The 26,706-nt window shown below is 50.3% G+C and overlaps 1 protein-coding gene across 1 annotated transcript in view; it reads left to right on the forward strand.

Annotated features, from left to right (window-relative positions):
- The window catches only part of GSG1L (GSG1 like), a 256,063-nt gene that overhangs the window by 190,071 nt on the left and 39,286 nt on the right, over nt 1-26,706 (forward strand). Inside the window, exon 4 of the mRNA XM_086375189.1 lies at nt 19,391-19,502. Within this exon, the coding sequence (XP_086231315.1) occupies nt 19,391-19,502 (112 nt within the window). The remainder of the gene's footprint in view (nt 1-19,390; nt 19,503-26,706) is intronic.

The following is a 26,706-nucleotide window of genomic DNA, read 5'->3' on the forward strand; positions in this document are numbered from 1 at the left end:
CAGAGATTCCTGCCCTGATCCCCAGGGCCGAGGACCCCAGCCATCAGCTCCTCTGGCCCCTGCCCCTCCCACCTCCCAACACTGATCCTTGGCGGTTGCTTTCTCATATGTCTGTTTCCCCAGCCAGACCTTCAAGCAGGCAGGCGCCATGTCTGTCTAAGTTCTGTCTTTTTCCAGTCCCTAGCACAGTGCTGGTCTGGAGGAAGTGCTCAGTCGTTACATGTGGAAGGAGGGAGGAGGGAAGGACAGAAGGAAGGAAGAGAGGATGGAAGGAAAGGAAGGAAGAAGGGAGGAAACTTGAGCAAAAAAGTGTTGTGGCTTCTACTCCCGGATTCCCCTTGGTGTGTCAGGCATGTAACCTCTCCTCGGCCCAGTTTTGTTCTCACTTGTGAGAGGGACACCCTAAGAGGACTCTGCACCCATCAGAGAGACAGCAGGTGCAAAAAGTCCCTGGCAGAGGGAAAGTCCTCAGTAAAGTTTAGGGGCATCCACAGGTGGAGGGGGACCCCTGGAGAGATGGGGGCTCATTCCCTCGTTCATTTATCTGCCATCATTGTCAAGAGTCTGTATCCCTCTTGTCCCAGGGTAATTTTTAATTACATCCCCTTTCATCTCACAGGTGTCCTGGCTTGGGCAATCAATGACGTGGTCCCTGTCACTCTCACCCACTGTTTTTAGTAGGTGGAGAGGTGAAAAGGCTTGAGCAGGCTGGCCACCCTGGCTGTCTCCTCTGCCCTATAATCTGCTCCTTGCTCCCACCTCTCTGGATCCTGCTGTAAGTGCCCGGGGATCTCTGGTTAGCAGCAGGGCCTGGAGGTTGCAGAAGGGACTGGCTGGGAGCCTCTGAGAAGGTGCCACATAGCAGATAGGGGAGGGAACATCATGCCCAGGTGAAGCCGAATCCAGCCTCTGTCCCCTGACACCAAATTAAATCTCGGAGATGGAGTTTTGGGTGAAGTAGTAAGTATTCTTGCCTGGAAAATCCCATGGATGGAGGAGCCTGGTAGGCTGCAGTCCATGGGGTCGCTAAGAGTCGGATACGACTGAGCATCTTCACTTTCACTTTTCACTTTCCTGCATTGGAGAAGGAAATGGCAACTCACTCCAGTGTTCTTGCCTGGAGAATCCCAGGGACGGGGGATCCTGGTGGGCTGCCATCTATGGGGTCGCACAGAGTCAGACACGACTGAAGCGACTAAGCAGCAGCAGCAGCAGTAAAGAACAGCTGCATTGCTTTGCCAAGCAAAGGTGGGTCACAGAGGGCTGTGTGCCCTCAGAACTGTGTGTCCTGACCTGGATGGGGGGCTGTGAGGAGTCTGAGCATGTTCAAGGAGCAGGGCGTGGTTAGCTCATGGACATTCTTCTGATTGATCGGTGGTGAGTTAAGTGGGAGTCAGCATCATCAACCTTCTGGTTCCAACCTGTCTAGAGTCTATGTGCTTGTGGGCGGCGTTCAGTCAATTTCTCCCACTTGGTCAGGGTTTCAGTATCTGCAAACCAGTTCAAAGATATTGTTATGTGGATCCCTTGATCGGGGAGCAGGACCCTACCCCAAGGATGCACTATGTTTTTTCTTTAATTAGTTAATTCTTTATTTTATTTTTGGTTGTGCTGGGTCTTTGTTGCTGCAGGCGGATTTTCTCTAGTTGCGGCAAGCAGGGGCTACTTTTTGTTGCAGTACCCGGGCTTCTTATTTCGATGACTTGTTGCAAAGCACAGGCTCTAGGACCACAGGCTTCAGCAGCTGTAGCACGAAAACTCAGTAGTTGTGGCTCATAGGCTCAGTAGTTGCAGCTCATGGGCTCTAGAGTGCTGGCTCAGTAGTTAGGGCGCACAGGCTTAGTTGCTCCACAGCATGTGGAACCTTCCCAGGCCAGGGATCGAACCCCTGTCTCCTGCACTGGCAGGCAGACTCTTATCCACTGTACCCCCAGGGAGGTCCCTGCAGGTACAGGGACCTTGGCTCTTCCTCCCGTGTCTCCACCTCTGTCCCTTCCCTAATTAGCAACTGTTTGGACCTGCCCCTTGGGACTCAGGAAAAGTCATGGAGGGTGAATGAATTCTTCTCCTATAACAAGAAATGGGGGACACAGAAAGGCTTTCATGCCCAGGAGGCCCACAGGGTTCTGCTCCGCTTCACAGAGTCAAGGCTGTTCCCCACAGAGGCAGCCCAAGTCCAAGGCTTAGAATGGAATGTCAAGACCACGTGCTGTGGCGTGTGGATTTCCAGGGTGGAGATGTGGGAGAAGGTGGGGAGGGGGCAGGACCGTGACTTGGGCATGTGTGCCTGTGAAGGGGGCCTCCCGTCTCTGCCTGGATCTCTGTGTGATGTTTCCAGCGGACTTTACTGAGTGCCCCCCAAGCACAGGCCAGGGGACTTTCTCCTCTTCCTCCCCCCATTATCCTCTAGGCCAGAGGGCCGGCCTTCCTTCTCGGGGGTCTTAGGAGCATCCGAGGCCGCCACAGTGGGGTTGTCCACGTGAAGAGTCACACGGGAGTCAAGGGCTGGTACCCAGGCTGGCAGCACTCATTCTGAATAGGATGTGCTGGCCCTGTCCGTGAGCGCGTGGATCAACACCCAGGATGTCCCCTGTCCACTGAGATGGGCACAAGACCCTTTGTGGAGGCCTATTCACTCCCATGTGCTCTCGGGGATGAAGTGGAGGCTGGGACCCTGGGGCTGCCCTGCTCATGTCTGCATCATGTCTGGTGAAACTGTGGACCTCAGTCTGGTACTTGAACCCACATGTCCGAGACTCAAACCCGGACAAAACCCATGGTCTTCTAACTGAGATGACAAACCTGCTTTCAGGGCTTACTGAAGCTCAGGTTCTTGGTGTCTCATCACAGAAAGAATTCAGTGAGCGACAAAGTGGTGCGTAAGAAGTGGATTTATTTAGAGAGGAACACGCTGCGCAGACAGAGTGTGGGCCATCTTGGAAGGTGAGGATGGCCTCGAAATCTGGGGTGGTTAGTTTTGGGTTTGGGTAATTTCATAGGCGAATGAGTGGGAGGATTACTCCAACTTTTTCAGGTGAGAGGTGGGGATTTCCAGGAGGTGAGCTACAACTCACTCTTTGACCTTTGTGGTCAGCCTTGGGACTATCATGCACCTGTGGGTGTGTCCTTTAGCTTGCTGATGGGTTACAATGAACATATACTGAGACTCAAGGTCTCGTGGAAGGCGACTTGTCTGCCATCTTGGGCCTATTTGGTTCTAATTGGTTTATGTCGTGTCCTTGAGTTCAGGGTTTCCCTGGTAGCTCAGCTGGTAAAGAATCCACCTGCAATGCAGGAGAGCCCAGTTTGATTCCTGGGAAAGATCTGCTGGAGAAGGGATAGGCTTCCCACTCCAGTATTCTTGGGTTTCTGTGCTGGCTCAGTTGGTAAAGAATCTGCCTACAATGCGGGGAGACCTGGGTTCGATCCCTGGGTTGGGAAGATCCCCTGAGAAGGGAAAGGCTACCCACTCCAGTATTCTGGCCTGGAGAATTCCGTGGACTCTGTAGTCCATGAGGTCACAAAGAGGCAGATACGACACAGTGACTTTCACTTTCACTTTTCAGTTCAGTTCAGTAGCTCATTTGTGTCCTACTCTTTGCAACTCCATGGACTGCAGCACACCAGGCTTCCTGGTCCATTACCAGCTCTCGGAGCTTGTCATCCAACCATCTCATCCTCTGTCATCCCCTTCTCCTCCTGCCTTCAATCTTTCCCAGCACCAGGGTCTTTTCTAATGAGTCAGTTCTTTGCATCAGGTGGCCAAAGTATTGGAGCTTTAGCTTCAACAACAGTCCTTCCAATGAATAGTCAGGGTTGAATTCCTTTAGGATGGACTGGTTTGATTTCCTTGCAGTCCAAGGGACTCTCAAGAGTCTTCTCCAACACCACAGTTCAAAAGCATCAGTTCTTCGGCACTCTGCTTTCTTTATGGTCCAACTCTCACATCCATACATGACTATTGGAAAAACCATAACTTTGACTAGACGGCCCTTTATTGGCAAAGTAATGTCTCTGCTTTTTAATATGCTGTCTAGATTGGCCATAGCTTTTCTTCCAAGGAACAAGCGTCTTTTAATTTCATGGCTGCAGTCACTATCTGCAGTGATTTTGGAGCCCAAGAAAGTAAAGTCTGTCACTGTTTCTATTGTTTCCCCATCTATTTGCCATGAAGTGATGGGACCAGTTGCCATGATCTTAGTTTTTTGAATGTTGAGTTTTAAGCCAGCTTTTTCACTCTCCTCTTTCAATTTCATCAAGTGGTTCTTTAGTTCTTCTTCGCTTTCTGCCATAAGGGTGGTGTCATTTGCGTATCTGAGGTTATTGATATTTCTCCCGGCAATCTTGATTCCAGCTTGTGCTTCACCCAGCCCCGTATTTTGTATTGATGTACTCTGCATATAAGTTAATAAGCAGGGTGACAATATACAGCCTTTATGTACTCCTTTCCCAATTTGGAACCAGTGCGTTCCAAGACGTGTCCTTGGGCTACGTCATTCTTTCAAAGGTTGTGTCCTGCCAGTTTGTTCCCCTCCTGTTTCACTGGGATCCACTATCCTCTCCTTCTCCTCCTCTTCTTGCCACTTCCTCCAGGCAGACAACTTTACCTGGTCTCCAGGTGGAGTGGGGAGAAACTGGCTCTGCTTGATCATATATGCTTCTAAACCTTTTCATGGAGCACCTGCATGTAGGCTTTAGAAATCCCCAAAGCCAGGGGTTTGATTCTTGTTTTCTCAGTCCTCTGTGATAGCCAAGGCCATGGAGGTCTTAATGTCTAGTTACTCAAATGAAGGAGGGTGTGGGGACATATCCAGTAATATAAAAAAAAAAAAATCATCCACCACCAAATTGCCCTGGGTCACTGGGTGGGAAGAGCCGACTCATTGGAAAAGACCCTGATGCTGGGAAAGATTGAGAGCAGGAGGAGAAGGGGACGACAGAGGATGAGATGGTTGGGTGGCATCACCGATTCAATGGACATGAATCTCTGGGAGCAAACTCCGGGAGATAGTGAAGGACAGGGAAGCCTGGCATACTGCAGGGGGGAAGGGGTTGCAAAGAGTTGGACATCAGCAACAGTAGCAACAACCCCAAGACCCACTGGGGGCATGGCCTCTGGACTCATTCTAGACTCTCACCTGGGGGACGGAGGTGTCTGAGCCTGTTGCAGGAAAGGCAACGCCTTCCAGAGCCCAAGAGTGGGCTCTTGTCTAACACTCAGAAATGAATTGTCGGAGGAGGCACACGTGCTGACAGAGCAAGAGACTGTACTGGGAAGAGGCGCTGGTGGAGAGCAGGAGGGTAAGGGAGCCCAGACAGAGCAAGAGACTGTACTGGGAAGAGGCGCTGGTGGAGAGCAGGAGGGTAAGGGAGCCCAGACAGAGCAAGAGACTGTACTGGGAAGAGGCGCTGGTGGAGAGCAGGAGGGTAAGGGAGCCCAGACAGAGCAAGAGACTGTACTGGGAAGAGGCGCTGGTGGAGAGCAGGAGGGTAAGGGAGCCCAGACAGAGCAAGAGACTGTACTGGGAAGAGGCGCTGGTGGAGAGCGGGAGGGTAAGGGAGCCCATACAGAGCAAGAGACTGTACTGGGAAGAGGCGCTGGTGGAGAGCAGGAGGGTAAGGGAGCCCACACAGAGCAAGAGACTGTACTGGGAAGAGGCGCTGGTGGAGAGCAGGAGGGTAAGGGAGCCAGGGGAACTGCTCGGCCACGGGCTCACCATCGTGGGTTTTATGGTGATGAGATTAGTTCCCGGGTTGTCTGTGGCCAGTCATTCTGACTCAGGGTCCTTCCTGGTGGTGTGCACATCGCTCAGCCAAGATGGATTCTGGTGAGGAGGATTCTGGGGCGACATGTGGACTGATATCTCCTCTCTCCTATTGATCTTTCCTGAATTCTTTCAGTTGGTGGTGATTTGTTAGTTCTGTGTTCCTTACCAGGATTTTCTGTCATAAAATAACTCATGCAAATGGTTACCGTGGTGCCTGGCCACCCCTGGCCACAGGGTGGGTGGTTTCAGCCAGTATTTTCCCTAACACCGGGATTCACCAAGAACTGGGGTGTGGCCTCTGGACTCATTCTAGACCTCCACCTCTGGGCTGGGCTGTCTGAGCCCATTTGTTCTCTCGGGGCTGGATGGGGGTAGCTGGGTGACAGAGGATGGTGGGGATTCAGTAAACCTTACGTGTGTGTGTGCTAAGTTGCTTTAGTCATGTCCGATTCTGTGCAACCCTATGGACTGTAGCCTGCCAGGCTCCTCTGTCCATGGGATTCTCCGGGCAAGAATACTGGAGTGGATTGCCATGCCCTCCTCCAGGGCATCTTCCCAACCGAGGGATCGAACCTGCATCTCTTATGTCTCCTGCATTGGCAGGAGGGTTCTTTACCTTGATCCTTAGCACCACCTTGATCCCTCCTTAAATGCCAGCTCTGATTTGGGCCACTTCACTTTAAAGGGCAAATAGAGAAATAGGTAGAATCCAAACGAGGGTGATGCTAATGACTCAGGGGGCCTAGAAGGAGACCACTGGAGCAAGGGCAGGATAATTCGAATGATCTAGTGCCAGATGACAGAGTTGAGGGGTGGCTCGGTAATTGCCAAGCTCTGGGAAGGTTCTTCTCAGGAAGATGCCAACCGGCTCACCCCCATCCCCCTTGTCCTCAGAGGGCAGAGCAAAAAATTAGCTTAAATTGGCGCTGGAAAGATTTAGGTTATGTGTAAGGAGGAACTTTTAAAACCTTGAAATATGCTATCAAGAGAGGCTGCGGGTTCTCGGGAGAGTATCTAAAAATAGCCTGTTCTTTAAAAATAGATCTGGGCAAGCTTTAAACATAGCATCAGCTCGGCTTCTCGGGGATGGTTTTAAGTGCAGGCATGCCCGGTATGAGTTCCTCCCCGGGCCAAAGGGCAGGAGGGAGAGTCAGCCTTTAGCCCCCATCAGGGCAAACATCTGGATGTTTTAGATGTGCATAGATAAGGGGTTTCTTTTTCTGTCTGCCCCCATGTTGATTGGTGTCAGAAATACAAACCTTTGGCCCCTCCAAGTTTTCTTTCCGTGGGAGGATGTTATAGGGCTAATGTTAATCGGGTCAGTCCCACCAGCTTCTCCCAGTCTGTTCCCTTTTCTGAGTCAGGGCTCTCCAGGGCCCGAGGCTTTGCTGGGACTCCATCCGTCTCTGCAGTGCCAGACGTGGCTCCTCCAGACACCTGCCCACCCCGCTCAGTACCCTCCTCCTGGCCTCATCCTCTCACTCAGCTGCCCCTCCAGGACCTCCCTGCCTGCCACCTTCTTGCCAATCTGTCCTCCATCAGTGGCAAGAGAGGGCTAGAGGGGTAGGGTGTGCAGGGAGGTGGGAGGGGACTTCAGGATGCGGGGGGAATACATGTATACCTATGGCCGATTCATGTTGATGTATGGCAAAAATCATCACAATGTTGTAATTATCCTCAATTAAATAAATTAATCTAAAAAAAAAAAAAACAGAGAAAAAAAAAGGCTGCCTGGTTCTCACCCCCGAACTTACAATTATGTAATTCCTGCCCATTGCTCTCAGGAGAAAGCCTGAACTCCCAGCATGGCTTCAAAACTTTCCACACACTGTCTTGTTTATGTCTCCAGCGGCGCGCTCTCCACCCACATGCCCTACCTAACGGCTCATCATGGCCCCACCAAGCCCCGATGCCTGTGGGCTTGGCCAGGGCTGCTCCACTGTCTGGTCCACCCTCCCGCTTCTTCTCTGCTTGGATGTCACCCCCTGTAGAAGCCTTTCCTGACCCCCCCAAACTTGGTCTCAGAGCCCCAGCTCGGGGTCCTGTAGGCCCCCCGCCTTCCCCCATTAACTGCCCTGCTGCACAGGCATCCCATTTTCTCTGTCTTCCCTGAGAGTGTTGAAAGCCAGGTCACTGATCCCCCATCATATTTCCCCAGCTAGAAGGTGGCTTGGAACACAGCAGGTGCTCAATACGTGCTCGGTGACTAATGACTAAAAATCGAGCTGCCCTTGCAGGGGTTTCCCTTTGCCACCTTCCTGCCCCACCTCATCAGATTTCAGCTTCCTCCAGGTCCCCAGGGACCCCTCTGTCTTACATCTCTGACATGATACGCCTGAGATATTGGCAAGTCCAGATCAGGGCCCACGTACACAGAATACTTGTTTAGACATGAACATCCCCTGAGTGTTCTGAGTAATAACTTGGACAGCGCCTTTAATGGTAAGCTCTATTAAAAATTAATTCATCAGCGGATCCCTCTGATATCTCAATTAAATGGAGCATGCCACTAGCATCATACATCCAAACCCTATGAAAAAGAGGGAGGCTGGAGGCAAGAGGAGGTCTGGAAGTCAGCTGGACATTGTTGCTCTGTATCCTTCCCGAGAGGAGGCATCATGGCTTGGCCCTCCTGTGTGTCCTACAGACCCAGGAGGCACAACTCCACGTGGTCAGGCTGACTCCTATCCCCACCCGCTACCTGCGGCCACACTGCGTGGCCTTACTTTAAATTCCTGACCACAAGCGTCACACGCAAGCAGCACTGCCTGGCTGGCCACACACACTGCCACGGTTTGTCTGCATTTCCCATACTCCGAAAGGACCATTTCACACCGTCTCCTGGTTCCTCAAACCTCCCCCTCCCATCTGCTGTCTTGCTCTCGGCTGGTGACCTGGCCTCCTGGGAGAGAGGAAGAAGCAGAGCCGTTCCTGTACTGGGACCTGCACCCACCTGCCAGCCTTCTCCTTCCCTTGTGCCAGGAGTCCTAGCATCCTTCAAAAGCCAGCTCCAGGACTTCTTGGTGGAGCAATGGATAAAAATCTGCCTTGCAATGCAGAGGACACAGGTTCGAGCCCTGGTCTGGGAAGATCCCACATGCCATGGAGCTAACCACTGGAGCCCACGAGCTCTAGGGCCCATGCTCTACAACAAGAGAAGCCACCACAATGAGAAGCCCGCGCATCGCACTCAACTAGGGAGTAGCCCCTGCTTGGCGCAACTAGAGAAAGCCTGCATGCAGCAAGGAAGACTCAGTGCAGTCAAAAACAAATAAATAAACTCGATTTTTAAAAGGCCAGCTTCTTTGTCTTCCAGAACCTTCTCTCTCCCTGGTTTCTATTGCTGTCTGGCTCATCTGTGCTCTCAGGCTCCCTCTGTCTACTTGGAGTGCTCTGGGTAAAGGTGGGAACATCCTGTATCTCACCTCTTCAGGAACCCTCCCTGAACTCCGGGCCCCCTCTGCTATCACCCTATCCTTTTGCTTCTCCACGCAGTGAGTTTGGATGTCTTCTCTCTGTCTGGCTGTTTTCTTTCCTCTTCTCAGCCTGTTCCATGAAGCATCTGCCCCCATGGCCTCCATGTTGGCAAATCCAGCAATCACTTCCGGGTCTTCATCTCTGACCTAACAAACTGCTTCCTCCTCCTCAGTGTGCATCCTTCTCCTGGCCTTGGCAGTGCTGCCTCTGGTTTTCAGTGGCAACCCACTCCAGTACTTTTGCCTGGAAAATCCCATGGACAGACAGAGGAGCCTGGTAGGCTATAGTCCGTGGGGTTGCAAAGAGTCAGACACGACTGAGCGACTTCACTTTCATTTCCTTCTTTCCCCGCCTCTGGTCCTCACTCTCCTGTGCTGGACCTGCCTACCCTGCTCAGCACTGGACATTGGCCCCATTCTTAACATTTCTTTGCTCTCCCTACCATCTGCGCCCAGGTGGTCTCTTGTAGGCCCACATCCACATACCAGTGACACATGCATTTAAATCTCCAGCTCTGTTTCCTAGGCCTCAAACTTGTACACCCAACCGCTGGTATGATGTCTCAGCTTGGGTTTAATATAGGCATTTTAAATTAACTTGGCCCAGGTGGGGTTTGACTCACCCAGGCATCTTCCTCCCGCCATCTTCTTCATTTTTGTGATTGGCACCATCATCTATCCAATTGCCCAAATCCAACCCCCACGGTCCTCCCAATCTCTGGGTAGCTCTGGCCCTCCACACCCAGCAGGTCCTGAGTAATCCACCCTGAAAACTCACCTGGGAGCTGGCAACAACTTTAGTTCAAGCAGCAACAGCTGGGCCTGGGCTCCCTTCTCTACCCCCACTTCCTTCATCTGTTTTCACACTGTAACCAGAATGATCTGAAATGTAAATTAGGCCCCTGCTTCAACCCTCTACAATGGCATCCTGGTGTACTTAGAAAAAAGCCAGACTTCCCACCGTGATCTACAATGTCCTAGTTCTTGCCTGCCTTCCTAACCCCTCTATAATCCCCCCAACCCCCTGTCCCTTTCCCACTCTGCTGCCGAAGGCCAGGCTCTGCTGCCTCTAAGCCTTTGCCCCACCAGTCACTCCCTGTGTCTGGAATGCCCTTCCCCAGACCTCCGTGTGGCTGCCTCCAGTTCCCCGATCAGATCTCTGCTGACTTGAGTCACCTCCTGGGAGAGGCCCTCCCTCCACCCACTCTGGAAAGCCCCCGGCATTTGCCCTATTTTATTTCTCACTCTTCACTGTCTGACGTTTTCTTGTTAATCAATGTTGTGTGGATCTCTCCACTAGAACCTGAGACCCTGAGAGCAGGGTTCCCGCCACCGCGTCCCCAGAAACAATGCTTGGCATATGAGAAGCATGGATAAATATTCGATGACTGATTGAGTGAATGAATAATAAATAAACAAACGAGGAGTCTGACATTTGTTCATGTCTGTAGACAATTTGCTGTCCAGAGTTTTCAAATCTGGCCCTGTCCTAGCTTATCCCCGTATCCCAGACCCTAAACCTTTACACCAGCCAGCCCACTTCCCCAAAGCACCTTGCACTCAGCATTGAACTGAATAACCATCTATTCATTTAACAAACACATGTGGCACCCTTACTATGTGTGGGGCCCCGGGCTCAGTGTTGGGGAGTCGCTGGAGAGCAAAACAAACCTGGATCCTGGACTAGGGTACAGTCAAGGAGCCTACACAGCGAGTTCTAAGCACTTATTCATTCATGAAACACGTATATAGGGCTTATTATGAGCCAAGCACTGTTCTAAGTGCTTGCTTTACTGTATAAACCACTTAATCCTCATACCAATCTGTGCACGCATGCTCAGTCGCTCACTCGTGTCCGACTTTTTGCAGCCCCATGGACTGTAGCCCACCAGGCTCCTCTGTCCCTGGGATTCTCCAGGCAAGAATACTAGAATGGGTTGCCATTTCCCGTTCCAGAGGACTTCCCAACTCACAGATCAAACCCGAGTCTTCTGCGTTGGCAGGCAGATTCTTTACCTCTGAGCCACTGAGGTAGTTGTTATTATCCCCCTATTACAGCTGAGGAAACTGAGGCACAGACAGGTGAGGTAATCCAGGTCACACAGCTGGTGAGAGACCTGGAAACCAGCCCCTCCCCCTCCCTTTGTTTTACTCCTGCTTTACTCGGGGTTCACCTCCTGACCCTCCATGCGTGCGCGCTAAGTCCCTTCAGTGGTGTCTTAACTCTGCGACCCCATGGACTGTGGCCCACCAGGCTCCTCTGTCCATGGGGATTCTCCATACAAGAATTCTGGAGTGGGTTCCTGTGCCCAGCTCCAGGGGATCTTCCCAACCCAGGGATCTGACTCTCCTGACCTGTGACTTTATTCTGGCCCCATACCAGCCCCTCTTGCCTTGACAACAGATTTCTGCTTCCTCGGTCTGACCAGTGGAGGGTGGGCTGGGGGTCATGGCAGCTCTTTTTGTCTTGGGTTCCGGAGGGCACCACACTCAGCCCAGCTCTGAGCCCTTGGCCAGTATCCCCCACCCCATTGCTCTCCCAGGTCTTCCAGAGGACAGGGAGGAGCCATGCCTGCTTCACCACCCTGGCTGGAAATCCCATTTATGGTGTCAGGAGTTGGGAGAAACCACAGGATGAGAGATTTACAGCTGCGAGTTTCCTGGTGTGGGCCCACGCCAGGAAGCAGCAGTCGCAGCAGAGAAAGCCACGTTCATTTAGTTGCCGCTAATTTATAGGAGGTGCCGTAACTTGACAGAAAGTCACTTTTTAACTCAGAATGAATTAGAAACAATTCCTCCTGCTGAAGATTCTTACAGCAGATGTTGGTGGATCGCACTTCACAGAACAAACATGCTTCCTGAAACTTGATCGAGGGCCCAGTTTTTAAAGCAGGGTCTTTAGAATGCAATCGGGGGCTTCCCTGGTGGCTCAGGCAGTAAAGCGTCTGCCTGCAATGCAGGAGATCCGGGTTCGATTCCTGGGTCGGGAAGATCCCCTGGAGAAGGAAATGGCAATCCACTCCAGCACTCTTGCCTGGAAAAATCCCATGGGCGGAGGAGCCTGATAGGCTACAGTCCATGGGATCCCAAAGAGTTGGACACGACTGAGCGACTTCACTTTCACTTTTCACTTTAGAATGCAATCAGAAAATCTCACCAACCTATCTTTGAATGATTTGTACGCTTCATTTATTGAATTTTCTTAAAGCATGGCCTTTCATATTTGGGAATAAATGGGATTCAATTGAGAAATCAATGCATTTCTAAAGTAACAATTTGGAAAATTGATTATTCTGTCAACAGGCTGGCTTCAGCTTCTGGGTCTAATTGGTAGTTTTTGTATTAAAATACTCTTATGTCCCCACTGTCCTAGTGTGTGGGGTAGTTGTCCTCATGAATATTTTCCTTCTTCAGTGGTTGCTTTCTGACATTGCCTATGTCTGCTACTATCCCCACTTTATAGATGAGAAAACCAAGGCATTGACAGGTCCGATAACTCAGAAAGCATCTGGACTGGCGTGGCGTGTAACTGAAGAAGTTACAACAGCTGAGGGTTTGGAGAGCAAGGTCCAGCCCTCAGAAAGAGACTGGGGAGGGGCCGAGGTTGGGATGGGGCTAAGGAATGAGCCCCGCAGAGGGAGCAGGAATGTGTGTGTGTGTGTGCGCTCTGCTGCTTCAGTCCCGTGTGACTCTTTGCGACCCTGTGGACGGCAGCCTGCCAGGCTCCTCTGTCCATGGGATTCTCCAGGCAAGAATACTGGAGTGACATTTCCTTCTCCGGGGAATCTTCCCAACCCAGGGATCGAAGCCACGTCTCCTGCTTTGGCAGGTGGATTCTTTACCATTAGCACCATCTGGGAAGCAAGCCTCTGGGTAGGGTAGCAGTTCTGGGGGAGTGAGCAATGGGCCAAAATGAACAGAGACCTGTCCTTCGAACCAAAAGGCTCCACTGGAAGTTATAGTGACGAAAACAGTGCGGCATCAACATGGGAACAAAGAAATTCATGGCACAGAATGACGAGCTAGGAGCAGCCATGTCACACGAGACTTGGAATGTGGTACAAAATCATGGTTTAAAATCAGTCGGGATATATGTCTGTGCACAGTTGACTCACTTTGCTGTGCAGGAGAAACTAACACAACATTGTAAAGCAACTCTACTCCAGTGAAAGTTAATTCATTTTTTTTTACAACTCAGAAATAAAATTATAAAATAAAATCAGTGGGGAAAGAACAGTTTGTTCTATAAGGGTTCAAAGCAATTACCTACTCATTAAAAAAATAAAGTTATATCCTTATCTCACGCCGCTTACCAAGATAAAGTCCAGATGAATCAACATAAATATCTGTAAGTATGTTAGAAAAATATAGGAGAGTGTTGATTTTCTTAAAGCAGACACAGGAAGCAAAAACTAAACATCAAAAGACTGCTAACTTTGATTATAGTAAATAATCAAAATAGATGACAAAAACAGCTTTATTCATAATTGTCAAAACTTCGAAGCAACTAAGAAGTCCTTCAATAAGTGAATGAGTAAATAACCTGTGATACATCTGTACACTGCAATATTATTCAGGAGTAAAAGGAAAAGCGTAATCAAGCCAGGAAACACATGGAGGAACCTGAAATCCATATTGTTAAGTGAAAGAAGCCAATCAGAAAATTCTACATACTATGTGATTCCAACTCTATGACATTCTGAGAGCACCCAAGCTCTGGAGACAGTAAAAAGATCACTGGCTGCCAGAGTTTAAGGAGGAGGGATGACTGGGTGGAGCACAGGGGATTTTTCTGAAAGAGATGGGAATACCAGACCACCTGACCTGCCTCTTGAGAAATCTGTATGCAGGTCAGAACTGGACATGGACCAACAGACTGGTTCCAAATAGGAAAAGGAGTATGTCAAGGCTGTATATTGTCACCCTGCTTATTTAACTTATATGCAGAGTACATCATGAGAAACGCTGGACTGGAAGAAGCATAAGCTGGAATCAAGACTGCCGGGAGAAATATCAATAACCTCAGATATGCAGATGACACCACCCTTATGGCAGAAAGTGAAGAGGAACTCAAAAGCCTCTTGACGAAAGTGAAAGTGGAGAGTGAAAAAGTTGGCTTAAAGCTCAACATTCAGAAAACAAAGATCATGGCATCCAGTCCCATCACTTCATGGGAAATAGATGGGGAAACAGTGGAAACAGTGTCAGACTTTATTTTCTTGGGCTCCAAAATCACTGTAGATGGTGACTGCAGCCATGAAATTAAAAGACACTTACTCCTTGGGAGGAAAGTTATGACCAACCTAGATAGCATATTCAAAAGCAGAGACATTACTTTGCCAACAAAGGTCCGTCTAGTCAAGGCTATGGTTTTTCCTGTGGTCATGTATGGATGTGAGAGTTGGACTGTGAAGAAGGCTGAGCACCAAAGAATTGATGCTTTTGAACTGTGTCGTTGGAGAAGACTCTTGAGAGTCCCTTGGACAGCAAGGAGATCCAACCGGTCCATACTGAAGGAGATCAGCCCTGGGATTTCTTTGGAAGGAATGATGCTAAAGCTGAAACTCCAGTACTTTGGCCATCTCATGGGAAGAGTTGACTCATTGGAAAAGACTCTGATGCTGGGAGGGATTGGGGGCAGGAGGATAAGGGGACGACAGAGGATGAGATGGCTGGATGGCATCACTGACTCGATGGACGTGAGTCTGGGTGAACTCTGGGAGTTGGCGATGGACAGGGAGGCCTGGCGTGCTGCGATTCATGGGGTCGCAAAGAGTTGGACACGACTGAGCGACTGAACTGAACTGAACTATTGGACACAATGGTGAATACATGTCACTTTGCCTTTGTCAAAATCCATAGACTGTACAACACAGAGTGAATCCTAATGTAAACGATGGATTTAGTAATAATGTATCACCGGGGCTCCCCTGGTAGCTCAGCTGGTAAAGAATCTACTTGCCATGCAGGAGACCCTGGTTCGGTTCCTGGGTCAGGAAGATCCCCTGGAGAAGGGATAGGCTATCCGCTCCAGCGTTCTTGAGCTTTCCTGGTGGCTCAATCAGGAAAGAATCCACCAGCAACGCAGGAGATCTTGGTTTGATCCCTGGGTTGGGAAGTTCCCCTGGAGGAGGGCATGGCAACCCACTCCAGTATTCTTGCCTGGAGAATCCCCATGGACAGAGGAGCCTGGCAGGCTGCAGTCCATGGGGTCACAAAGAGTTGGACATGACTGAGCAACTAAGCACAGCACAGCAGTGTATCCCTACTGTCTCATCAGTTGTAACAAATGTACGCACTATTGAAAGATGTTAATCATAGGAGAAACTGTGGGGGAAGGGGGTGCTGGGAACTGTGGAACTCTCTATTTTCTGATCCTTTTTCTGTAAACTTAAAACTGCTTTAAAAAATAAAACCTATTAATTAAAAAAAGATGTGCTATACATAAGAAAAGACAAACGGTAAACTGTTTGGAGTTGATATAACACTAGGATTAGTATCCAGAAGACAAAAAGAACTTCTATCAATTGATAGAGAAAGATTTTTTTAAAAAATGAAATTGACAAAAGATACAATCATAGAATAAGAAATATAAATGGTTAATAAACACATGAAAAATGCCCAAGCTTACTAGTAATGCTGCTAAGCTGCTAAGTCACTTCAGTCGAGTAATGAGGGAAATGTAAAATTTAAAACCATGTTGAGGTGTCATTTTTCACCATGCCGTGGATACGATTTGTAATGTTTTATAATATGAAGTATTGGTGAGGATTTGGGTGAGGACTCTCACAGCTAGCAGAAGTTCCACAAAGTTCTGCTTCTCAAGAGAGCAGTTCACTGACATTGATCAAAATTCAAAACGTACACGGCGTTTATGACCCGGCAATTCCTCTTGTTTTTCACGCTGGAGAAATACTTGCTTGTCTGCACAAAGAGACTTGTAGAAATGTGTTTGTTGCAGCATTGCTTAGGGAGTAAAAAAGCTGGAAAGAGTGTCAACTGATTGGATAAATAAAACATGATATATCATTATCAAGAAATCTTATGCATCGGTTCCAAAGAATAAGGTATGTCTTATGTACTTTTTGGAAGTTCACCAAGAATTGTGTCAAGTAAAGAAAAATAAGAGGGACTTCCCTGGTGGTCCAGTGGTTAGGCATACTGCCCGCCAGCGCAGGGAGCTCAGGTTTCCATCCTGAACTGAGATCTCACGTGCCTTGGGGCAGCTGAGCCCCTGCACCCCAACTACTGAGCCCATGTTCTAGCCCATGTTGCAGACCTACAACAACTGAGCCCATACACCGCAACTACTGAAGCCCTGTGCTCCTCAACAAGAGGAACCACTACAATGAGAAGCCTGCACAGCACCGCTAAAGAGTAGCCCCTGCTTGCTGCAACTGGAGAAAGCCTGCACGCAGCAACAAAGACCCAGCACAGCCAAAAATAAATGAACAAACAGAAAAAGAAAAAGAAAATATCCATATGGCTCAATCTTTGTTTCCTTCCAACAGAGGGAGCCAAGGCAGAGAGGACTGGAGAGGTTTCTAGCCTACCTTTGCTGGGGCATGACTATGAATGAGGTCTAAGCTTGGCAGAGACAGCCTGGGGCAGGCTGAGCCCTTAGGAGTCTTTGGGGGCCTCAGCACCTGTCACAATCACCCCCTTTCTCGATTTCCTGGCTCAAGTGCACCTCACCAGCCCTGGAGAGCACCCCTTATCTGAGGCCAGAGGTCCATGAGAGGCTGGCCTCAGCCCAGAGATACGGGCAACCAGCTCTGAGTCCTCTGTCTCCAGGGGGCCTGGGGTGAGGTGACTGGAAGGAGACCGATGTGCTAGATCCTGCTGGCTCAGCCCCCAAGCCCCAACCATGCACATCTTTTCTCTGCTCCGCTTTCAGTGACATCACCTTGGTAGCTTGAAACTGACCACAGTGGGATTATTCACACCATGAAAACTGTCAAACACTACAAATCATAGCTTCTTTATTTTTCTCTCTGTCTTCAGAGAACGTGTTGTTAAACCTTTACCTTCAGGGGACTTCCCTGGTGATCCAGTGGTTAAGACTCCATGCTTCCACTGCAGGGGGCACAGGTTTGATCCCTGATCGGGGAACTAAGACCCTGCATGCCAGGCGGCAAAAAAAATTTTTTTTTTTGCCTTCACACCGTGGGAACACAGGATGTCCACCTTCACCCTCACTCCTGCCCCTAAGTCTGGATTCAGGACTCAGAGCCTCACTTCCTCTTTACTTCTGTCTTTTCTTATCTCTGCTGCTGCTGCTGCTGCTGCTAAGTCGCGTCAGTTGTGTCCAACCCTGTGTGACCCCATAGACGGCAGCCCACCAGGCTCCGCCATCCCTGGGATTCTCCAGGCAAGAACGCTGGAGTGGGTTGCCATTTTCTTCTCCAATGCATGAGAATGAAAAGTCAAAGTGAAGACACTCAGTTGTGTCCGACTCTTAGCGACCCCATAGACTGCAGCCTACCAGGCTCCTCCATCCATGGGATTTTCCAGGCAAGAGTACTGGAGTGGGGTGCCATTGCCTTCTCCTTCTTATCTCTATTCCTCTCCTTATCTCCGTCTCTTCTCTTGTATCAGAGGGGAAAGGGTGACTGGGGCAACAAGGGGAGGAGAGATACCTTCTCTGCAGCTTGGGAAGAACCCTGGCTTTAAGGGCATTTGGATCTGGGCCCCAGTCACGACTGACCCATTTACTCTCTTTGTGACCTGGGACAGACTTGACCACTCTGAGCTTCTGTTTTCTCACCTGTGAAATGGGAATAGTCACATTCAGGACTACTATATTAGAGGTGTGGTTTTGGTTTGACTTCAGGGAGTGACGGGCACCTAGACTTTGATGTGAATGGAGCCCTGTGGAATTGTGCAGTGGGCAACCTGAACAATGGTACATGGCCCACATCATCTTACTTACTTCAGAGGGTTGTTGTGAAAGATAATAATGGAGGTGAAAGAGTCTGACGAGTGCCTGGCACACAGTAGGTACACATGCATTATTGGTTTCCTTTCTTCCTCTTGTCATGCACCCCTTCCCTCCTCATCAATACTGTATCACTCCATTTAAAATTAGGTGTGTGCCAGTTAGCCACATGCTGTGGCATCCACAAGGCTCTAGATGCCATGGTCCACACAGTACAATGTCCCCTGGCTTATAATAACCCTAGTAACTGTATCAATTGCATGCCTGCTAGGCAGCAGACATGGAGGCCACCTTGCTTCATTTCAGTCATTTTTCACCTTATCTGTCATAATCTTCATCTTAGGCTTGAAAGACTTGAGGCTCAGAGGAGTGAGGTACCTCCCCCAGGGCCACATGGTAAAAAAAAAGATTCCCACTCAGATCCTTTGGAATCAAAGTTCTCCCAGCCAGTGGGTTCCAAAATTTTTGACATGAGCCACAGAAAAAGATTTCATAATTACAGTCGCTACACACACAGCTGCACACACAGACACACGTGTATAGAACTGAAAGTTTCACAAAGCAATATTTACTCCTGCTACATTTGATGATATCAGAGATTTCTATTCCATTCCAATAGGTTTTTAAAATGCTGGTTGCAATCCATGAAGTTGATTTCACAATCCACTTGTCTAGTGCATCAAGACCTGCTGTTTGATAAACATTCTCTAAGCAGTTTCTCCCAAATGACCTTCTTACACAGGTATCGGCAAACTCTGGCCCATTGGCTAAACCTGGCCCAACACTTGCTTTTGTAAATAAAGTTTTATTGGCACACAGTCATGTTCATCCCTTTGTGCACTGTCTGTGGTTCCTTTGTGCTAATACAGTAGAGCTGAATAGTTGCAATAGAGACCACATGGCCCAACCCACAGAGCCTAAAATATTGACTTATCTGGTCCCTAACAGAAAAGCTGCCCATCCAGAAATAGACCTGACTCTGTGTCTCTCTTGCTTAAATTTCTCCAGTGCTGCCCTTTGCCCTCTGGTTGAACTCAAATTTCTTGGTGGGCTTAGAAAACCACCGCCCTCTGATCTTCTGTGCTCTGGTCCCACTGGCTGCCCTTTCCTGGGGGGTTCATGTTCTCCCCAGCACTAACAGGCCTATGGTGGGCTGACAAAGCCCCACCTTGCTTCCTGACACCTTGTCCTGCTCCCCCTCCCAACAGGCCTCCTGGGAATGGTAGCCCACATGATGTACACGCAGGTGTTCCAGGTCACCGTGAGCCTCGGCCCTGAAGACTGGAGACCCCATTCCTGGGACTACGGGTGGTCCTTCTGGTAAGTGGCTTTTGACTTTCAGACACCAGATCCCTGAGGCATGCTGGGACTTTAGTAGCTCAGTTCAGCTGGGAAACAGAGGAAGGTGGGAGTGAGGAGGGGAAGGGGGGGGAACTCAGAGTCCAAAGATGCTTTGTGATCCTAGAACTGAGGTTGGCAAACTCTAGTCTCTGGGCCAAATCCAGCCCATCACCTGTTTTTCTGCAACTAGGGATGATTTTTACATTTTTAAATGGTTGAACATGAATCAAGAGAAGAATATTTTGTGACATGCGAAAACTCTGGAACATTCAGATTTCAGTGTCCATAAATAAAGTTTTATTGGGACATAGCCAGGCTCATCGTTTACATATTGTCCACAGCTGCTTGCAATCTAGAGTAGCAGAACTGAGCAGTTATGACAGAGGCTGAATGGCTCACTGAGCCTAAAATATTTACTATCTGGCCCTTTACGGAGACAGTTGGCCAGCCTCTGCCTTAGAGGCTGCTCCAGAAGTAGAGACAGAAGCTGTCAAGAGCCTAGGGAAGGGTGCTGGATGCAGGGAGCAGGGACCAGCACCTTAGAGCATGGTGTGTGAAATAAAGGCAGACTCTGTCGGATTGTTTGGCTTGGGAGTGATGGAATCCCAGGCCTAAGTAAACAAGAGGAGTGTGTTAGTTCATGGAATTGAAAAGTCCAGGTGGGTCAGCTGTGGGGGCTGGAGGGAATGGATTGTAACAGAAAAACCCACCCACCTCAGTCCAGTCAAAAAGGGAACACATTGCTTCCTGTAAATGGAAAGCACAGCTTGGCATGGACTTCAGGAAATGTTTGATCCAGAGTTGCTGATGTCATCAGAGCTGAGTTTTCTTCCTCTGTGGTCACCTGAGCATTGCTCACTCCCCATGTGTCCCTGAGTGGGCTTCGCTCCTGGTGCTGAGAAAGCTCCTTTGAGGCTGGTGCTCCTTCCTTCACATAGAGAAGGAGAAAGAGCTCTTTCCCTAACACTCACTGACGTCCCCCAACCCTCCCTCTGATGAGCTCAACTTCGGTCATTTTCTCTCTTCTGAATCATCACCATGGCTGGGGGAATGCCATGAGCTGATTGGCTCAGCTGGGCCATTCTTCTGGAACAAGGAATGAGTCCAACACTCCTAAATGGTGAATGAGTGGAACAGATGCTAAGTGAGCTACCACAATGCCTGCTTCAGGCACAGCTTGATCCAGGTGGTCATGTGATTGATCAGGAACCCGGTCATTCTCTCCCCACTTCTGACCCCATTCTCTTTGTGTCAACTTTACGCATAAGCAACTTTTCCCCAGGTGGTAGCAAATTTGGTCACCAAGCCCAGTCCTAGGCTTATGTGCTGTGCTAAATGACTTCAGTCGTGTACAACTCTTTGCGACCCTATGGGCTGTAGCTTGCCAGGCTTCTCTGTCCATGGGATTCTCCAGGCAAAAATACTGGAGTGGGTTGCCATGCTGTCCTCCAGGGGATCTTCCCAACCCCGGGATCTCTTACCTCTCCTGCATGGGCAGGCAGGTTCTTTACCCCTAGCGCCATCTGGGGCAAACTAGTTCCAAGCTTACATGTTACAAATGTAGCAATACCAGAAGAGAGACTGGGCCTCTTCCCAATATTGCCAGCCAAAATCCTGGATATAACTTTCACTGGATTAACTTAAGTCACCTGACCGTACTGCAACCAATGGTTTAGCCCCTGAGGGGACTCGACTGTTCTAATTGGGCTGGCATGAGTCACGTGGTGTGGTGGGTGGGGTTGCCCCATCCACACTGTTGGACAGAGAAATGGAGGAGAGATCCTCTAATGGGAAGCCTGGAGTGGGGCATGAGTGGAGTGAGCTGTTATCAAGAGGAGGACTATGCCCTAGAAAGACAAGTGACCATAGTCTGTTCCACAGGGTATCCGTGGTCCGGTTCTGGAGCTTAGGGACCATTCATCCACTCAAGCATCTAACACATTAGCTGAGTGAGCACTCATTCAGGGGCAGCTGGTGCTGGGGCTCCTAGCTACTGAGGGTACAGCAGTGGCTGAGACAGCGTTGTGACAGGAGTTCTAGACAAGTAGACATGCTATCCACTGAACCATGCTATGATGTGGGTGGTTGGGGGGAATCACAGACAGCCATGAAAGCCATGGAAGAAGGGGTCCCTGACCCAGCTTCCCCTGGGGAAGGTCCTCAGGGAGAATCTGATCAGACAAGCTAGTGGAGGAGGGGATAAGGTAGGTGCTGGACAGGGGGATGGCAGGTGCAAAGACTTGGCAGTGAGAGGGCATCTCTGGTAGAGATGGTCAGAATAGAGCAGAAAGAGCTATGATTAGGACCAGTGGGGACTCCTGCTGTATTTCTGCCCCTTCTCACTCTCTGCTTGGCCCCGCCCCCTTAAAGCTAAAGGCCTGTGCCTTAAAGCAGAAGTCCCCAACCCCTGGGATCGAATGCCTGATGATCTGAGGTGCGGCTGATATAATAATATTGGAAATAAAGTGCACAATAAATGTAATACCCTTGAGTCATCCCCAGACCATCCCCTACCGCCCCAGTCCGTGGAAAAATTGTCTTCCACAAAACCAGTCTCTGGTGCCAAGAAGGTTGGGGACCACTGCCTTAAAGGGACCTTGACCGGCCAACAGAGACCCCAATACCTTTAAGTAGAACAGCTGTAGGGAATCGGCAGCAGGGAACCTCACAACAGTGTGTGAGGCAGGTGCTTCATGGAGGGGAAACTGAGGCACAGGGAACTTAAGTAGCCTGTCCAAGGTAATCCAGCTTGTGAGCAGCAGAGCTGGGATTTGAACCCAGACAGTCTGGTTCTGCAGTCTATGGTCTCAACCTCTATATTTTGCCTCTCAGAGTGTATGTGTGTCTGTGTGTGTGTGTGTGTGTGAGCTCAGTCATGTCTGACTCTTTGTGACCCCACGGACTGTAGCCCACCAGGTTTCTCTGTCCATGAGATTTCTCAGGCAAGAATACTGGTGTGGGTTGCCATTCCCTTCTCCAGGGGATCTTCCCGACCCAGGGATGGAACCTGCGACTCTTGCATCTCCTGCATTGGCAAATGGATTCTTTGCCACTAGCGCTACCTGGGATTTCAACAACCTCAGATATGCAGATGCTGCCACCCTAATGGTAGAAGGCGAAGAGGAACCAAAGAGCCCCTTGAGGAAGGTGAAAGAGGAGAGTGAAAAAGCTGACTTAAAACTCAACATTTAAGATCATGGCATCCGGTTCCATCACTTAATGACAAATAGACGGGGAGAAAAAATAGAAACAGTGGTAGATTTTATTTTCTTGGGCTCCAGAATCATTGTGGACGGTGACTGCAGCCATGAAATTAAAAGATGCTTGCTTTGGGGATGAGAGATCGTGTGTGTTTAGCACATGACACACGTAAGTGCTCCGGAAACGCTAGTTTTCCTAATATTACTGATACTGACGTGAAATTTAACACTCACAATAACCCCCTGTTGTATATGTAGACACTGAGACTCAGAAAGGTTGGGTCACTTGCCCAGGATTCAGAATCTCCTCCCGCCACGGGCCTCTCTTTCCAGCATCCGCTGGCCCTCCAACCTGGCAGGGAGCCCAGCCTGCTGTGTCGGCCACAGGAACCTTTCTTCCTCTGGAACCAGACCTCCTGCCCTGTTCCTCAGCTCCCCCTGGGCTGGCCTCCTGGGGGGCACCCAATTCCCATTTAACTTATTTAAGGCCGGGCCCCAGTGTGAGGCCCCTATTAGGGCTGATCCATTTCTCCTTGTCACTGAGGCCTGCAAGATGGATCAGCCCCATTTTTCATCCCTCGCATCTGGGCCCTTGCCAGGGCCATGCAGTGTCATCTCGCTTGTTTAATATGTGTGAGGCCATTTGTCAAAATTCTGCCCCCACCCCCCGCCAGGGAGGAGGCCAGCTCCACGGTGAGACAGCGCCAGCCTCTGTCTCCTGGCCCAGCTGGGGTGGAATAGCCCCTGGGCTTGTAGTCCAGCACGTCTGAGGAGCTCAGCCAATCTTGGGGACCAGCTTTCGAGAGCCACACCTGCCCAGGGAGGTGAAGTTTCTGGGGCTGGGTGTCCGCCAGCCTGGGTTCAGTCCTTACATCGCCGGCAGTGGTGCTGGCTGGAGCTGGGAGCTTAGCTCAGGCTGTCAGCAGGATCTGCTTCTCAGGCATGGTGGTGGGGTCCCTGGAGAGTGTCCCAAGAGCAGACGTTCGCAGAGATTCAAATGGAAGCTGCAAGTGTATTTTCTGAGCCTGCCTCAGAAATCACTCAGTGTCACTTCTGCTGTGTTCTGATGGTCACGAGCAAGGGATGGGGGCCAGAGGCAAGGAGAAAGGGCTGCACAAAGCGTGAACCCCAGGAGGTGTGGCTCGGGGCGGGGGAAGGGGCATCTTTGGCGACTGCGTGAAATAACGCCTGTGAGGCATTAGCACAGAGAAGGTGCTCAGTGCGTGTTTTGTTATGAAAGGCAAGCGCCCCATCGTCCCTGAGTCTCAGTGTCTTCCTCTCTAGAGCAGGGATCATAGTACTGCGGGTCTAATGGCGTCCTTGTAAGCACCAGGTGGCACCCAGCTCTGAGTGCTTATACACCAGAAGTGCTCTGTAAGTGGCAGTGATTATAAATGGCGATAATGACATGGGGGCCTTTGATAATGCCATGCTGGCTTTTTGAGAGGCATGTGATCCAGATGTCCGAGAGGATGGCATCTGGGGGGCATGCAGGCTATCCCTTGCACTCTGTTCTCGCCAGTCTCCCCGGACGTGGTTCCCCGGATGTGGTTCCCAGGACTTTAGTGTTTCCTCGAGATCCAGCCCTGACTGCACCCTCTCCGTATTCCCCGACTCCCCTCCCTGAGCAGACCCCCACACACACACTAAGCGAAAGAATCCCATCCCTGTCCTGTGCCCCAGGCCCTCCAACTCTCCTGCCTGCTACTTTTTTCAGCTCTTTGTCTTAACTCTTTGCAGGTTGTCCTGTGACAGCACCAAGGCAAGCCCCTGAGGACTGGGGTCATGGGGACACAGGCAGCTGCTTGGCTTGGGGAGCGGGTGGATGAGGCCAAGGTTGGTCAGCACCTCCTTTGTACCCGGCATGGCGGGAGGCACTTTACAAACCCTGAGCTGTTCATTCTGGCCATTGACCCCCACTTGGTGGGGTTGCCATGCCCACCTGCGGGATGAGGACACAAAGGTCCAGGTCACATAGCTTCTGTGTGCTGTGCACAGCCTCAGAAGATACCACGTTACATGCAGCCCAGGGCTGAACCCAGCCTGCAGATATTTTGTTTGACCTGCCATGGTGTTTTTTCTTTCTTAATTGCATTTATTTCTAACATGCGAATTCATAAGAATTTGACATAAAAATCCAGGTTTCTGGCTTCTCTTGACTATCGGAAGATATGTCCTTGCCTAAGCCACATTGCCTCATGGCAGCTTCAGCTGAGAAGAGGCTGCCCCTTTAGATGAATCACCTGCTCGCCACTTTACCACAGTCCTCACTGCTCCCCATCGCCTTACCCACACTTTCCTCATTCAGTCATCACCTGACTCTGCAGGAATTGGAGTGCGTGACCCTTACTTGAAATGTCAACATTTCCTGATGATGAAGGGAGAATGGAAAGCTAGGATCAGTTTCTACTTCTGTTTTGCATTTGGTCAAAGTGGAGAGAGATGGGAAAAGGGCCCCTCCTACCCCAGCACACGTAGAGGGAGACCCCAGCCCTGAGCATTGACAGAATGCTTAACAGAATGAGGGCTGGGGAACCTACCATTGTGGAGCTGTATTATAAACACAGGATGCCCAGAGAGGTTAAGCAGTTTGTCCTGGGTCACACAGCAAAGGAGTGGCAAGTTAGGCCGTGTCCCAGGAGGGCGGCACCTCTCCGTTTGCTTCTGGGGTCCATCTGTATGTCATGTGACCTCCCTACTGTCCTCCCCTCTTCCTCTCCCCTCCTCTTCAATCTCTCTGACCCTGTGGAAACAGCAGTCTAGCCCTTTCCCTCTCTGGGGACCCCAGGCTGCCCTGCCCTCTCTACATTTCAGCAAGTTGATCCCTTGCAGTGGGAGAGGGGGTTTCTGGAAGAGCCTTGGCTACAAAGAACCACTGCATTGGGTGTTTGCTGGTGTTACTGAGAGGCTGTGTTGGTCAGCAGAAAGCTCTTACTCTTACTTATATCCCTGAAGCAGGTGACACTGGCCTTGTTTTCTGTGAGACCAAAGTGGGGAGAGAGCAGTGTGGTGCCCAGGCATGCCCTGCTGGCATGGTGTGGACCAGCTGGGCCCCCAGAACCTGCCATCATCATCTCTTGGTCTCTTCATTCACGGGCACCAAGGGTGGCCTAAATTAGGAGCATTTGTGCCTTGTCCTGCCCCACATGGTGTCTCTGTGCCCATCTGGCCTGAAGGTAGGCAAGGACTGCCTTCCTCAGTGACCAGGTACAGTCTTTCCGCTGAGCAGGGCCTGGGGTAGATTTCAAGGTGGCATCTAAGTGTCTGAATCTGGTCCCCTAGCGTCCCTCCCATGACCCACCCCTGTAGCTCCCAGAGGACAGAGAGTTTACTGACAGCCACCCCCACTGCCCGCCCCCCATCAGTGTCACAGTGGCCACTCTGTCCTTGTCTCCAAAAACCAGGTCAACCACCCACGTACCTCACTGTACCAGTCCAGCCACATAAGCTGCAAACCCCAGCAGGCCTTCCACCCTCGAGGTTTTCAGCCTGTGCCTAGCGTGTGGGCCTGGGAGCCTTGGGGTTTGGGCAATGGGGAAGTTGAAGACTCACAGATGCAGCCCTGAGCCCCTCACCCACATCAAAACCAGAACACGGGCTTTTACGGTGCTCTAGTGGTTAAAAATCTGCCTGCCAATGCAGGGGACACAGATTCAACTCCTGGTCCGGGAAGATGGCACATGCCATGAAGCAACTATTACCTGTGCTCCAAAACTACTGAACCCACGAGCTACAACCACTGAAGCCCGTGTGCCTAGAGCCTGTGCTCTGCAACAAGAGAAACCACCACGATGAGAAGTCCGTGCACCACCATGAACAGTAACCCTGCTCACGGCAGCTAGAGAAAGCCCATGCACAGCAATAAAGACCCAGTGCAGCCAAAAACAAATAAAATCAAAAGAAACAAAAAACCATCCTGTGGCTCTACCCTACTTGTGCTGAGTTTAGGTTTTACCTTACCGGACTGTAATAAGGCACCCACA

The sequence above is a fragment of the Bos grunniens genome, chromosome 25 (assembly GCF_055505025.1).
Source record: "Bos grunniens cultivar Pamir isolate PY7600 chromosome 25, Bosgru_T2T1.0, whole genome shotgun sequence".
Taxonomy (NCBI): domain Eukaryota; kingdom Metazoa; phylum Chordata; class Mammalia; order Artiodactyla; family Bovidae; genus Bos; species Bos grunniens.